The sequence below is a fragment of the Hyperoodon ampullatus genome, assembly GCF_949752795.1.
Source record: "Hyperoodon ampullatus genome assembly, chromosome: 19".
Taxonomy (NCBI): domain Eukaryota; kingdom Metazoa; phylum Chordata; class Mammalia; order Artiodactyla; family Ziphiidae; genus Hyperoodon; species Hyperoodon ampullatus.
The window spans coordinates 14,419,330-14,432,881 of NC_136932.1; the positions used below are offsets into that span (position 1 = coordinate 14,419,330).

At 63.0% G+C, this 13,552-nt stretch overlaps 1 protein-coding gene across 1 annotated transcript in view; it reads right to left on the bottom strand.

Moving 5' to 3' along the window:
- Positions 1–3,560: 3,560 nt before the first annotated feature.
- Positions 3,561–13,552, bottom strand: part of BAHCC1 (BAH domain and coiled-coil containing 1) — a gene marked incomplete at its 3' end in the record, with an annotated part of 54,108 nt that continues 44,116 nt past the window's right edge. Inside the window, exons 13-27 of the mRNA XM_079725731.1 lie at positions 13,267–13,377; positions 10,949–11,069; positions 9,806–10,101; positions 8,850–9,028; positions 8,449–8,750; positions 8,114–8,221; positions 7,886–8,027; positions 7,687–7,801; positions 7,510–7,585; positions 7,276–7,384; positions 6,418–6,537; positions 6,075–6,251; positions 4,781–5,967; positions 4,381–4,617; positions 3,561–3,767 (exon numbers count right to left, since the gene is read on the bottom strand). Of these exons, the coding sequence (XP_079581857.1) occupies positions 3,561–3,767; positions 4,381–4,617; positions 4,781–5,967; positions 6,075–6,251; positions 6,418–6,537; positions 7,276–7,384; positions 7,510–7,585; positions 7,687–7,801; positions 7,886–8,027; positions 8,114–8,221; positions 8,449–8,750; positions 8,850–9,028; positions 9,806–10,101; positions 10,949–11,069; positions 13,267–13,377 (3,487 nt within the window). The remainder of the gene's footprint in view (positions 3,768–4,380; positions 4,618–4,780; positions 5,968–6,074; positions 6,252–6,417; positions 6,538–7,275; positions 7,385–7,509; positions 7,586–7,686; positions 7,802–7,885; positions 8,028–8,113; positions 8,222–8,448; positions 8,751–8,849; positions 9,029–9,805; positions 10,102–10,948; positions 11,070–13,266; positions 13,378–13,552) is intronic.

The window sequence follows — 13,552 nt, forward strand, 5'->3', positions numbered from 1 at the left end:
AAGGTACTGAAGATGGGTCTTCCAGGCCTACAGGGGGTCTCTGCCCCCTTTCCCCCAGACAGAGGGGCTCTGAGCCAGAAACCCTGGTCCGCAGGCATTCCTTTCTCAGACCTCTTCTGTCACTCGTCCTGGTCCCAAGGCCTCCTCTGGACCCACTCGCTCCCTCTCCCTGCTGCAGCCCCTGGAATTGGGCTTCCCTCCTGAGCAGCTGGAAACCCAACTCAGCTGCACAAAGTGGGGGCTGCTGACTCATGGACTCGGAGAATCCAAGGGCTAGGTCGCCTGCCTTCAGGCACAGCTGAACCTGGGCACTCAGACTGTTTGTCCCAACTCCTTGTGGCCCCAGGCCACCGGCTCAGGAGTCTCACTCTAACCACTCTTGCTTGCTGGGCTCGGAAGGGGCCAAGGGAAGAGCTTGTCAAGACTTGCCTGGCCTCGGTCTCCATGTTCTGGGCCCTGGCCAGTCCTTTTGCATCCCAGGGAGGGGTCTTGCCCCTCTGTTCTCTCGGAGGAAAGGGGCATGGTCAGGGCTGGCCCGGGGCAGCCCCAGAGTGGGTGGGCTGGCAGTGTGTCTGTGCATACGTGCAAATGGCCCGCAGCTCCTGACAGGCCGGTGGGGTGGGGGGAATGCTGGTCACACTGGTCACAGCCCCACGCCCCATGCTTATCTGCCCTGACCTGGGGTCCCCTCATCAGGGTCCCCAATCCCAGCTGAGGGGGTCCCTCCCCAGGGGGTCCTAGAAGCGGAGGAAAAACAGCACCCCCCCCTAATTGGTAGGGTTCCTGGAAAGCCCTCGGGGCTGCAGCCTCACTGGGTGGGGCTCTCTGGTCGGGGGATGCATTGAGATGTACCCCCGCCCAACACGCCTCAGGCCCCGGGGGGGCCAACCCGCCATTGACCGATCAGGACTGCTGTTTACTACTCTTGCACAGCTGAAAATGTTTCTCAAATGAGTAAATTCATGCCTTCCTTGAGGAGGGCGTCTGCTGTCTGGTCTGCACAGACCCCTCCCCTGCACTTTGGGGACCACCCTTCCTCCTGTGTCTGTGCCCTCCACTCCTCCCCTCCAGGGGCACCCGGCCTGGCCACATGGACTGGTTCAGGCTGAACATCTCACCCACCATGGGGGAGATCTACTAAGATAAGGGACCCTCATCCTGGGGGGTTTCAAAGGCCAAGGCCACCCCAAAATCATTCTGGTTGCATGTGCCTCTCACGGGCCCAGCACCCCAAGGGGCTCTGCTCGGCTGCCGCAGCCGAGGTAGGCCTGACCCAGATGTCCCAGTCCCTCATCTGCTGAGACCCTAGCCTCTGGGGCCTCCAGGGAGTCCCCATGGGACACGCACACGGACACTGGGATGAAGTTAGGATTCCGGACCACTGAAAACCTGCACAATAGTTCATATATTTATTCTTAAGCAAGTTATCAATAAAAAATTTAATACTAAAATGCCTTTACATAGAGTTTGCTGTTCATAAAACCTTTGTATTTTTTTTTGTTTGTTTTTAGTGTTTACATTGAAAAAAAAATTCAGCCATCCTCTTAGTTTACACATTTACAAGAGTCGTGCTTTTGCCAGGTTTAACCATGGTGGGAGGGGCCGCGCTGTCCGCACGCACACGGACAGAGGGGGATGGGAAGAGAAAAGCAAAGGACAAAAATCCATGGACTAGGGAGAAGAACCAATGGGAGGGCGGGAGGCCAAGAAAAGGCTGCCTGTTCGTTTGCTCCTGCCTCGGTGCTTGGGGTTGGAAGTAGCCTCAGGTTCTAATTTCTGTGGTTGGGCCTTCCCCACACATGCCTTGGCACTGGCCGCGTCGCTCCACAGCATCTTCCCACTTCCCCAGCCGCCAGCAGGACCTCAGCCGCCTCTCCAGGACGACCACCAGGAATGAAATATTGCACTCGAGCCGAGACAAAGTGGAGAGTTGGGGTGGGAGAAGAAAACTGGGGTGCAGGGGAACCCCTCCCTGTCCCTATACTTCCCGTGGAGCCACCAGGAGCGGGGGAGGGGTGATTTCCTGGTTGGAAAGAAAAAGGGGCCCGGGCACCCACTGACATCCCTTATTTCCCAGGTACCTGGCCTGTGTCTGTGGGTCACACAAGAGCCCGTCCTAAGGAGCAGTGGCTAACTTGGGGGGCTTTCCTGGGGCTCCCATTGTGGCCAGGGGAGACTTAGTGTGGTGAGACATGGGAGCATGTGGCCCTCAGTGCGTATTTTCGGGGACAAGGGCTGCTGGGCCACGGGTCTGGCTTGCCCTGCTTGTCCCTGTTGGCCTCAGGAGAAGTGAAGGTGTGATGAGTTCTCCAGGGTTACGGGGGTGGTGCTGAGTGTCTGGGACACCCACACGGCACAATGGTAGCCAGGGCGCTGGGCAGAGGGCTGCTCTGTACACCCGAGGCTGGGTTGTAGGCAGGAGGGAACCCTGCTCTGTGCCCCAAGCACTAGCCTGCCAGGCCAGCGGCCCTGCCAAGTGGCCGCAGAAAAGTCCCAGAAACCTCCACATGAGCTGGCGGGGGCCAGTTCCTTCCTTGCTCTGAGTGAAGGCTGGACAAGCTGGCCATTGAGACGGAAATCAGAAATAACTTGGAACATTCAGGAAATAAAATCAAAACATCACTTTTTCTTATCGATAGTTTAAAGTATTTGTTCATTTTTGCTTTGTTTTAAACAGAGGTAAGATACATATATGGCTGCTGTCACACTCTCGGGCTGGGGAGCCTGCTTCTGGCATCCCTTCTCTCCCCGAGGGACCCTCATCATCAAACCCACCCCCCCCAATCCTTTTTTTCCCAGGAGATGAATTAAAAGGAAATAAACTTGAGTGTGACTTCCATCTTAGACAGTCCCCCCCAAGATATCAACAGGTGTAACTTAGGGTCCTGTCCGACCTCTCCTGTGCCCTCCGGCCCCCCTGCCCCCACCCCCAGCTGCCTCTGTCGTCACAGACGCCCCAGTTGGAACTCAGCTAGGCTGAGGAAAACAGTGCATTTTCAAAGAAACCCCCCCCAGAACAAAATCTCTACACACACACACATACATAGACACACACACACACTCACGCACGCATACCCTCGTTACGCGTGTGAGGAAAAAAAATCCTTTTCGGCTTTTTTTCCATAAAACTTTCCCGCAGAAATACAATATTTACATAGAGAAATAAATAGACAACACACCTGATTTCTGCTTTCCCTGGTGGGAGACGGTCGGAGGTACTAGGGAAAATATGGCTTGGATTCTAATCTCTCGTGAACTGCCGATGTGGGAAAACAGAGAGGGCCGGTAGGTCCCAGTTGGGGCACAGCTGACCCTCCGCAGCAGACGGATGGAACTGGGTTCTGATGCCCAAAAGCTCTCTCTCTTTCCAGGGAAAATAATAAAAAAGCCTGGATCTTGCCTTGGTGGGTTTGCATATTTGCTCAGACCTGCCCCTCTGAGGTGTGGGCCAGCCTCCCGCTCGGAGGCATGGGGCTGGGTCCTCACGTCCTCACGTCCCTGTGGCTCTGGCGCTGGGCATGGCGGGGCAGGTGGGTCACCTGCAGCCGGTCTGTGCAGGCTCAGCACAGGATGGGCACACCATCGGCCGTCACCAGGCGCCCGGTGGTGGGGTCGTAGGTGCCCGCCAGGTAGTAGAGGTCCCGCCGGTCCTGGTACTTGCGGCTCCGTGTCATCTGCTCATACTGCTCGCGCCCCACTACCTGGCACTTGTGGGAGATGGTCTGCACGTCGTTCTCATCCTCGTGGCAGGACTGGTACAGTGCGTTCTGCTGGGGGAGGGGGGCGAGGAGCGCTCGGCGTCAGGTCTGCCCTTGGCCAGCGCACCCCACCCGGCCCGGGACCCTCAGTTCTGGATACGCTCTTAACTGTGTGGCCGGGGTCTGCGCCCGGAACCCCAGCAGGCTGGCAGAATTGGAGAAACACTTGTTTCTGCACCGTCTGCAAACATGGTTCTCAGGGAAGACTGGAGAGTGAGCTGGGGGCATTTTCTGTCTTGGGTTGACCCTGGGAGGCAGGGATCAGAGGGCCTGTGGTGGGGGACATGGGCTGCTGAGGGCAGGTGCTACAGGCTGCTGTGGGCCACAGCCCCCCACAAGGTGAAACTGTCACCCATTGCATGGGGAGCCACAAAGGCCCAGCTGGGGAGGGATCCAGGTGGCCTGGCTCTGGGGCCTGAGCCCTTAGCCGTGTTACTCCCTGTGGGGCCCATGGCACCCTTGGGCCAGGAGGCCTTGAGGTGTGGGAACCGGGGGCGAGGGATGTCCATAGATGACCACTCCCCTTCTGGCTGCTGGTGCCAGTTGCCGAGATACCCCTTCCCAGGCCCCCCACTCTGAGCCTGCCCACACCCCCAAACCTCCTGCCCACCCCAGGCCCCACCTTCCCGTCGCTCTGCCGCTTCCCCAGCTTGGTCTCCTCTGGGTGGTAGAACCACTTGACCTTCACCACCATGTTGCTGCCCCACGACTCCCACATGCTCTCGATGCGGCCGATGTAGGGCAGGTTGGGCCGCCCAGCCGACAGGAAGACGGCACAGTCCCCGATGCGAAGCGTCTCCTTGCCCCGGACGATGGCCTTGTAGAACAGCTTCCTGGCCTTCCCCTTCATGCCGCGTCTCTGTAGGAGACAGCCGGGGGCAGAGGGCGGTGAGGACAGGAGCCTCGGGGACAGGCGGCGGGCAGGGGACACAGGACAGAATGACAGAGACAGACGCAGACAGTGTGTAGGAGAGACAGATGGTGTGTCTTGTGTGTAAGTGTGCATGGTTGGGCCCACCTACCTGTGTGGGGTTCCCCGACCACTTCCAGAGCTGCCGGGCGGGCAGGAAGGCTGAGATCTTTGGCCGGTTTTCCACGGAGGGCAGCCGCTGCCTCCGGGACAGCTCTTTGGCTTTGGAGAAGCTCAGGGCCTCCTTGCGCTTGAGCCTGGGTCTGCCACTGCTGGGGCCCGCACCCACGCCCCCACCGGCCACCGCAGCCCTGGACAGGAAGCAGCGCTGGGCGTGCGGGTGTGGGCCAGCCCCCTTGGAGCGCAGGGCCTCGGGCTGGGCCAGGAGGGTGGGCACCGGGTGGGTGAGGCAGGTCTGCAGCAGCAGGGCTGGGTCCTCCTCGTCTGAGCTGTAGGAGGAGCCCTCGTCATCCGAGGAGCAGAGGCTGGAGGTGGACAGGGAGCCCGAGGAGGAGGAGGTGGACGAGCCCGAGGAGGAGGAGGACACGGAAAGGCGGGCGAGGAAGCGGGAGGGCACGCCGGGGGCCAGGCCAGGCCCGTCATCCTCCTCGTCCGAGTAGGAGCTGTGGCAGTCACTGTCGCAGGGCAGCGGGTACTCGGCTTGGCCTGCGAACTTGCGCAGCGCCAGCCCCATGGGCAGCGGGTGGACAGGCGACCGCCCCTTCCTGTCCTTGCCCACGAGGGCCGGGTGCCCATAGCTGGGGCTGGGCAGGGGCCTCCCTGGCCTGGGCCCCACATCCTTGTCACCCACGTGCAGCGCCTTGCAGTTCTTGCTCTTGGGGGAGGTCACGCCCTCGTGGTCCAGCTTGACCAGGAACTCGCCGCCCGCCCGCCGCCGCCCGCCCTTCTCGGCCTCCGCCCGCTCGGCCTTCTTGGCCCGCAGCAGCTTGTGGGCACCTCCAGGCAGGCCGGGCCCGGCCCCGCCGACAAAGGGAGCGTAGGAGCTGGCCAGGCTGCTGAAGGAGTCGGCGCGGAAGCCGTTGCCAAACACGGGAGCAGCCACGCTGTGGACGGGGAACAGCGCCTCGCGGGCCCGCAGCTTCTTGGTGCCGCCGTTGAGCTGGAAGAGGTCCTGCAGCACGCCCGGCCCCTTGCCACCTGCTGCGGCCGTGGCCACCGCCTTCCGCTTGGTCTGCGCCACCGCTGACCAGCTCAGCAGCGGGCTGCCCCGGCGGCCCAGGAAGTGATCTGAGGCCCCCGCGGAGGGCTTGGTACCAGAGGCCAGGAGCTCCGCTTTGCCTGGGGAGAGGCCAGGGAGAGTCAAGAGGAACTACCCGCCCGCCCCTTCTGGCCCCCCACTCCCGAGGGTGCCTCCCCACCCGACGTCCCCGCAGTCCCACGAGTACCAGCTTTGTCTTTGCCTACGGATTTCTTCCCGGGGGTCTTTGAGGCTTCAGGGCCATCATGTGCCTTGGGAGACAGGCTGGGAGCGGTGGCCTCACCAGGTGGGGGTGCCTCGCAGGAAGATTTCTTGGTCCTTCGGCAGCTGCTGGACACCAGCAGGGCTGGCGAAGGCTCTGTGCCTGCAGAGTGGACCAGTGGCCTCAGCGCTGTGCTGCCAGGGTGGCCGCCTCCCCTTGCTCCCTCCTTGGGAGACTGTCTGGACCCAGGGGAGGCCCAGCCCGACTCCAGCCATAGGGGCTGACCCAGAAAGGTAAGGACCCCACGCTGGAGGGCCCTGGGGCTCACACTGGATCTTGAAGTCCGGAGGCAGCAGCCTGATGTTGGAGACGGCGATGTGGCCAGTGTCCCCATCGTCAAACTCCACCACCACGGAATCCAGGTCCTCTTCCTCATCACTGGAGGCGCCTGGAGACAGGGCCCACCTGAGCACGGGGCCCTCTGCTCGGGGCCCACGGGGTTCTCCCTGGTGGCCGGGTGGCCGGGACGGGAGGATGACAGGATGGGCTCCGTAGTGCCTGACAGATGATGCTGGGATATTCTGCTCCCTGATCACATTTGACCTTGGAGCTGCCAGGGCAGCTGGGAGCAGCCTGCCTCCCCTCCACCTCCCGGAGTGCGGCCGGAGAGGCAATATTAGCGCCATCCATCACACACATCCCAGGGCACACTCACGGGGACGCGGGGCCCCGACCTCCCCCTATGCACACGCGCACGTATGCAAACACATGCCTGGTTGAGGCCTGCCCGCCCACCTGCCCCCGCACCTGTCAGACCGCAGGGTCCCCACATCCTGTGCCTGGGGGAGGGGGCAAAAGGATTTACCCCAGGAAAGCTGGTGCCCAGGTGACCAGTTTATAACCCTCAGGTCTGGGGCTCTGGGGCCCCTTCTCTGCTAGGCCTTCTGGACAGCCAGAGGCTCCACCCTGTCCTCACCCCAGGTCCCACCCTCGCCTTTTCCTGGCGACCAGGGAGCTGATGTTATCATCTGCTCTGTCTGACCCACTCCAGCTTGGGAAGCAGGGCTGGCGGGAGGCCCTCCTTGAGAGACAGGGTCCCCTCCCTGGCACTCGGGTCTCTCATGTGCAGCTTCGCCTAAGGGGAGGGGCTGATGGGCCTCCCTGGGGGTCCTTGGGCGGGGCTTACCTCGCACTACGCTGCCTGGGTACAGGCAGCGGGACTTCTGGCTCCAGTAGGCACAGACCCTCGTGCCGGGCGGGAGGTACCTGCTGGACTGTGGCCGGACATCAAGAACCTGCGGGACCAGCAGGGGCAGCGGCCGTGAGTGGGCAGGGCTGGCCAAAGGGTGCCCGGGAGGGGCTGGGTGCAGCCAGGCCCACCTCCCTGGGGTGGTGAGCCGAGCGGGGGCTGTCCCCTCACCGCCTCCTGCAGCAACTGCTCCAGTGAGTAGATCCTCTGCCGGTTGCCTCTCTCACCCTCGATGACGATGCTGTAGCTGAGGGGCATGGGTAGGGGAGCATGAGACAGGCCTGCGCATCCACCACCTCCCGCTCAGGCCTCAGCCCACATCCCTCCCTGCGCACGCCCAGGCCTTACATGTCGGGGGGCTGCAGGGTCCTGACGCTGCCCGCGTAGAGCAGACTGTCCTCTTTGGGTATGAGCACGGGCAGCCCGTCCTGTAAGTCCTCCTTGTGGATGGTGCATGAGCGTGCTGCGGAGATGGGGGTGTCAGCATCTGGCCCCCATCCGCCCACTGCTGGCCCCAGATGCTCAGCGTCCCCCCCCGGCCGCTCACCCAAGGCGGCGCTCTGCTCGGCACTCAGGGGGCCACTGGCCTCCTCCTCCTCCTCCTCTGAGAGGCTGCTGCTGTCTTCAAACTCAAAGTCATCCTCCACTGCGAAGCTCTCCAGCAGCCGGCTCACCGCCTGGCCCTTGCCCTGGGGGGCCGGAAGGGTCAGTTCTCTTGGGAGGGGCAGGAGAGGTCAGGGCTGGCTGGGCCCCAAGGTCGGGGTGAGGATGCTACCTGTTTGCCGGCAGCCTTGGTTTTCACCTTGCCCGCTTTCCTGCCCCTCCCCAGGATGGCCTTGGCGTTGCGGGGCGACAGGGCGATGGACAGGGCCCCGTTCTTCCGCTGTCGGAGGGGAGGGGCTGAGGTGAGGGTGGCACCAGCCTTCCTGCCCCCAGCCTGACCATGGTGTGACTCAGGCTGACCCTGAGTGTGACCCTGAATATGAGTCCCAGAGCGTGACTTGGTGTAGCAAGTAGAGGAAAAGAGTGGAGTAAATGTCCCCGAAGGCCTTTCACATCTGGCACCCACCCTGCCGGGCCCAGGACCCTGGGGTGCCCACTGGCCCTCACCCGCAGCCCTGGCTGGAGCACCGTGCTCTTGCGCGTGGCTCTCTTGAGGCGCTCACTGGCCAGCCTGCTGCCCTCCTCGTGGCAGGTGAAGGCCTGGGTGGGGCTGCAGAGGGCTTCCCTGCCGGGTGTGGCCCCCGGCTCTGCCCGCAGGCTGCCCTTGGCCTTGCCCTTGGCTTTCTTCTTGCTGGGCCCACCTGGGGGCCTGCGCCCCGGGGCCTGCTCCAGCTTGCTGCCCACCTTGGCCTTCACCGTCCTCCTCTTGACCTTGACCTCACTCTCAGGGCTGGACAGGCGGCAGGCCCCTGGGGAGGGAGGGAGGGAAGCCGTCGCAGGAGCCCCAGCTGCCTGCTGGGGCCCTTGTCGGCCAGGCCTGCCCCAGCCCGCCCTCACCCCCTGGGTACCTAGCAAGCTCTGCCTCTCCTTCTTCTTCTTGGCCTTCTGGTTGGCCTCCATCTTGACCACGGAGGAGGGTGAGGGCCCCAGCACGGCCACGCGGGCCCCAGTGTGCAGTGCCAGCCCGGGCTCCTTGGGGGGTGCCTCTGTTTCCAACAGACCCTCACAGTTTTCACTGTCCGAGCCGCTGCCTGGGGAGAGGCGGGTGGTCCAGGTGATTTGGCATCAGAGCAGTGTCATTTTGGGGTGGGGTCGGGGGAGCGGATCATTCGCATGTATGGATATGTGTTGGGGGCTGAGTGGAGCCCGTCATTGCCATCCCGGGGCTGCTTCGAGGGCAGGCACCTGGGCCAGGTGTCCAGGTGAGGGTGTTTGGACCAGAAAGGAGAAGGGGCTGCCTCTCTGACCTCCCTTTTTCTGCCTCAGTTTTCCTTTCTTATGCGCTGGGCAGTGGAGCACCCACCTTGCAGGGCTGGGGATCCCCTTCCCCAGGGCAGCCCCTTCCCCTCCCTCGTCCCCCTGCCAGATGCCCTCCTGTTTCCTGCTTCCTCTTCCCTCCCTTTGTTCTTTCTCAGGCGGGACCTGGGGGAGGGGGCAGGGGCTGGCAGGGAGGAAGCATCTATTTTTCCAGGCTCCTGTTTCTGGACATGTGTGTTTGTTGGGGGCCAGATAACCCCTCCAGGTCACCCGGCCGGACACTGCAGGAAGGCAGGCTGGAGCAGGCAGAAGGGCTATTTTTAGCCCCTCTTTCCAGGATGCATCCAGCAGCCTCTCTTCTCCCTGTGGCCCCCCGTGTGGGGGTGGGGCATGGAGAACCCATCCTGGGCCAGTTGAGAGGTTCTCCCCTGTCCAGCATACGCAATGAGCCTGACCAGGCTCTGATGGCTGTCCCAGCTCCCGCCCATCCGCTCCCCCAGCCTCCAGTGACCGTGGAGGTCCTGGCTGTGCTGCTCAGACCAACAACTTGCCTGCCTCATGTGTTGCGGCCGCTGCCGGCTGGGCTGGGAACTTAGGTGTCTCCCTGCCAGCAACGCCACCATCCGGCTGTGGGTGCCGGGCTGCCCCAGACACCTTGGCGCTCTTGGCTCGTGACAGCTTCTTCCGGATGCGACCCCCTGGGGTCGCCTCCTTCCGCCGGAAGGGGCTGAGGCTGGTGGGCAGCCCCTTGCTCTTGACCTTCGGCTTCAGCTGGGCTACCTTGTGGGCCACTGCAGATGCCAGGTCGCCCTGACCACTGCTCTTCTTGCACCGAACCTTCTCCTGTAAATGGGCAGGTGGAGGCTGCAGTCACCGGGTCCCCCACCCTGAGCCACGGCCCTGCGACCTTCGGCCTCCCCTCTGCCAGTGCTGGGCTTGGAAAGTGGCACTTTGCTGGCCTTGCCCTCCAAAATGCCTGAGAGGGAGTATGGCTCCGGGGCACAGGGCCTGCCCACTGGAGCCTAAACTTGTGCCTGTCCTGTCCCCCATTTCACAGCCTCCCCGGATGGCCCAGCCTACTCAGCTTGGCAGAGGGAGGCCAAGGGCCCAAGTGTTTGTCATGTCCTAGAGAGAAGGACCAGCCTCCTGCTCTGGGAGGGACAGGAAAAGTGACAACAGACTCAGACCCACCTCTCACCTGTCCCTCCCAGGACCCTAGAATAGGTGAGGGGTGGGAGGCACCCACTGCACTGAGAAGGAATGGGGTGCTGGCACCCCTGGGGAAGCCTGTCCCAAGGGAAGGGCAGTGCCCTTGGTCCACCTACTACACCAGGTATGCACCTGACCTGGTGGACATCGTGGGCCCTCCCTCCCGAAAAGTCTTCCTGTGACCTATGATAACTGTGTGTTCCTTTCCTCCCGCTGGAGTGAGCAGAGGGAGGGGAGGTGTCATGGAGCATAACCAGCCCCGGGTCATACCTGCGGCTTCAGAGGCTCGCCTCTGTGTGAGGCACATGAAGCTCACTGGACCCTGTCTGCTCATCTGAGCAGTGGGGCCCCAGCTGGATGGTGGCACGGGGCAGGGCGGGGTGGCAGTGTTTGGCCTGGGGCTGGTCTACCGCCTGCCCCCTGTCCTGTCCATCTGACATCCTGCACCCGGGCTTGAGGGTGAGGCTGCTGTGGGACTCACCGCAGATGCGGGTTGCAGGCCCACGTAGGCGCCCTTCTCCAGCCGGCCTCGCTTCTTTGAGGGCTCATCATCGCCGCCCTGCAGCTCGGTGCACAGCAGGCTCAGGCTGGACCGCACTGCCCTGAGAGCACGGGGGGGTGCAGGTCACACCTGGGCACCTGGGCCTTGTCCCCAAGACAGTCCCTGTGGCGGCAGCCAGGGCACCGCGGTGGGTCGTGTGGTGCAGCTGCATGTCTGGGAGACCTACTTGCCCCTGTAAGGGCCCTGCTTCTTTCCCAGCCAAGGCTGTGCCCCTGGGCCAGTCTCCTCTAAGCACACAGAGCTGCTGGGAGGCCAGGGGGGCCAAGCCAGTGCTGAGCCCCCCGGCACCCGCTACCTAGCTAGCCCCCTCTGCCCACTGACTGGGGAGGGGCAGCCCAGTGCTCAGGAGCCAGGGCTCTGTGGCCAGCTGGGTCACTGTGTGACCTGGGATGTGGCCTCAGTCTATCTACCTGGAAAATGGGGATCTTTAAATTGTGCCTCTCTGCAAGGCTGGGGTGGGATCATGTTGGCCTTTGCACTCACTAAGGTCACTTAGTGAGTGCAAAGGCCAGCAGCTACCGCAGTTAGGAACCAAGAGGGCATCAGAAGAGGCCCCTGAGAAAGGGATCCACCCCAAGCATCTTTGCCACTGCCAGGAAGAGGATGTGGGGGACAGCAGCCAGAGAAACTCGTGCCCAGGCTCTGCCTCCTAGCCCCCAGGGACCCCCAGTGCTGGGCTCAGACCCCTCAGAGCTTTGTCCCCTGCCCTCAATTCTCCGTCTCAAAGGAGAAACTCTGCACTCCCCACCCAGCTCCCAGATGGGGCCCTGGAAGCTGCTGACTCTGAGCCTGTTTCCCTGTGTCCCACAGGTGTGAGGCTGGGAGCTTGGCTGCCTGTCCTTTGCCAGACAGGGGCTGGGGGCTGGGCCTCTCGCCTACTCCCTCCCTTACCCACATAGCATTAATGAAAATGAGTCACAGATGGAGGCTGAGGGCCCTGGCCTGGCCCTGGCCTTGTGCGGCCAGACGTCAACTTTTACCTTCCTGCCCAGAGAGGCCAGGCAGGAAGCTGGCCCGGAACCATGCTTGGCCCCCGGGCCTTGGCCCTCCCACTTCCTGCCTGGGCCCAACTGTCAGCAGCTACTGAAGGGCAGGGGCCCCACAGAGGGATGGAGAGTGGGTAGGAGCCTGAGATGGGGAGAGGGTGGGAGGGAACCCCGATCCTTAGGAAGGGAGGGCCCTGGCCTTGGTTTCCTTCCCAGTCTAGCCAGGGCCTGTTTTCTCAGGTCAGTGGAGAAAGTGGCCACAATGCAAGCACCAGGATGGGGCTTCCAGGATCAGGCAGGGGCTTGGCGCCAGGCAGGCTCGAGCAAAGCATGGCGCAGCTTCGCCGGGGGCTCCCCAACAGGGCCCCCTGCCAGGCCCTGGTCTTAGCCAGCAGCCCCTACAGTTCCGGCTGGTCCTCAAAGGGAGGCCCCTGGAGCCCCCGCCGGGTGACACCTGGGCAGGGCGGAGGGACAGCCTGGGGAGGCCCCCCAGCCATATGGTGCATCCCCTCCCCGCCCACAGCAGCCTACGCGAACTCCCCTCCCTGTAACCTTCTCCGCGTTTGCTAATGTTTTGTGACATAAAGCCCTGAGATTAATTTTTTGCCTCTGTCTTAATTGAAGGAACCATTTAGTGCCGATTTAACTATTATTACCAAATCATCAGGATTGATGCAGTGCGCACACGCCGCGCCAATCGTGTTTGGAGGAGCTTGAGGATTTATGCAAATGGGCCTGCCGGGAGAGGCAATTTGTAGCCGAGAAGGACAATTATACCAGGCCCGGGAGTGCGCCAATGACTGCGCCGGGCGGGTAATGGATAATAACCGCGCGCCGGCAGCCGTGCACAGCACCGCAGCGTGACCAACGACTCTATACGGTGCAGATAAAGAGGCTTTTACGCAACGCCGCCTCGCACTCGTGGGGCCGGGCTGGGGCCGGGGCCTGGCAGGAGAGATGCCACGGCCCCAGCCGGCCACGGCCAGGTGCGTGGAGCTGGTGTGGCCACGTCCCAGGCCCAGGGGGAGGGGCTTGTCTGCTACGGGCTCAGTGCCCCAGACGCTCCCCACCGCGGCTGGCCCGGGGTTCTGGGTCTTCAGGAGAAGCTGTGAGGGAGGCCCAGAGGCCACGGAAGCCAGAGAGGAGCCCAGCCCCCACTGCCCGGGCCTCAAGGGCACCTGGGCCAGCCCAGCGCCAATGAGTAACCTCCGGCCCCAGGCACCCCACGGGGCCCACGCATGCAAGACTCACTTGACTTTCTTGCCTTCGCTGGGTCGCAGGGTAGGCAGCAAGCTGGAGTATTTGCGCTTCCGTGGCCGGCCGGGCCCTCGCCTGGCAGGGCTCCGCGAGCTCTCGTCTCTCCTGGGAGCCACAGGAGGGGCGGTCAGAGGCTGACGCCTGTCCTGGCTCCCTGACAGGGGTCCAGGAGAGGGCAATGCCCTTGAGGGCTGTGGCGGGGGGCGGGGGGCGGGGGGCGGGCCCTCCCAAGATTTGGCGGGAGCCTGGTCCCCAAACAGAGGGCAAGGCTGAGCCAGCG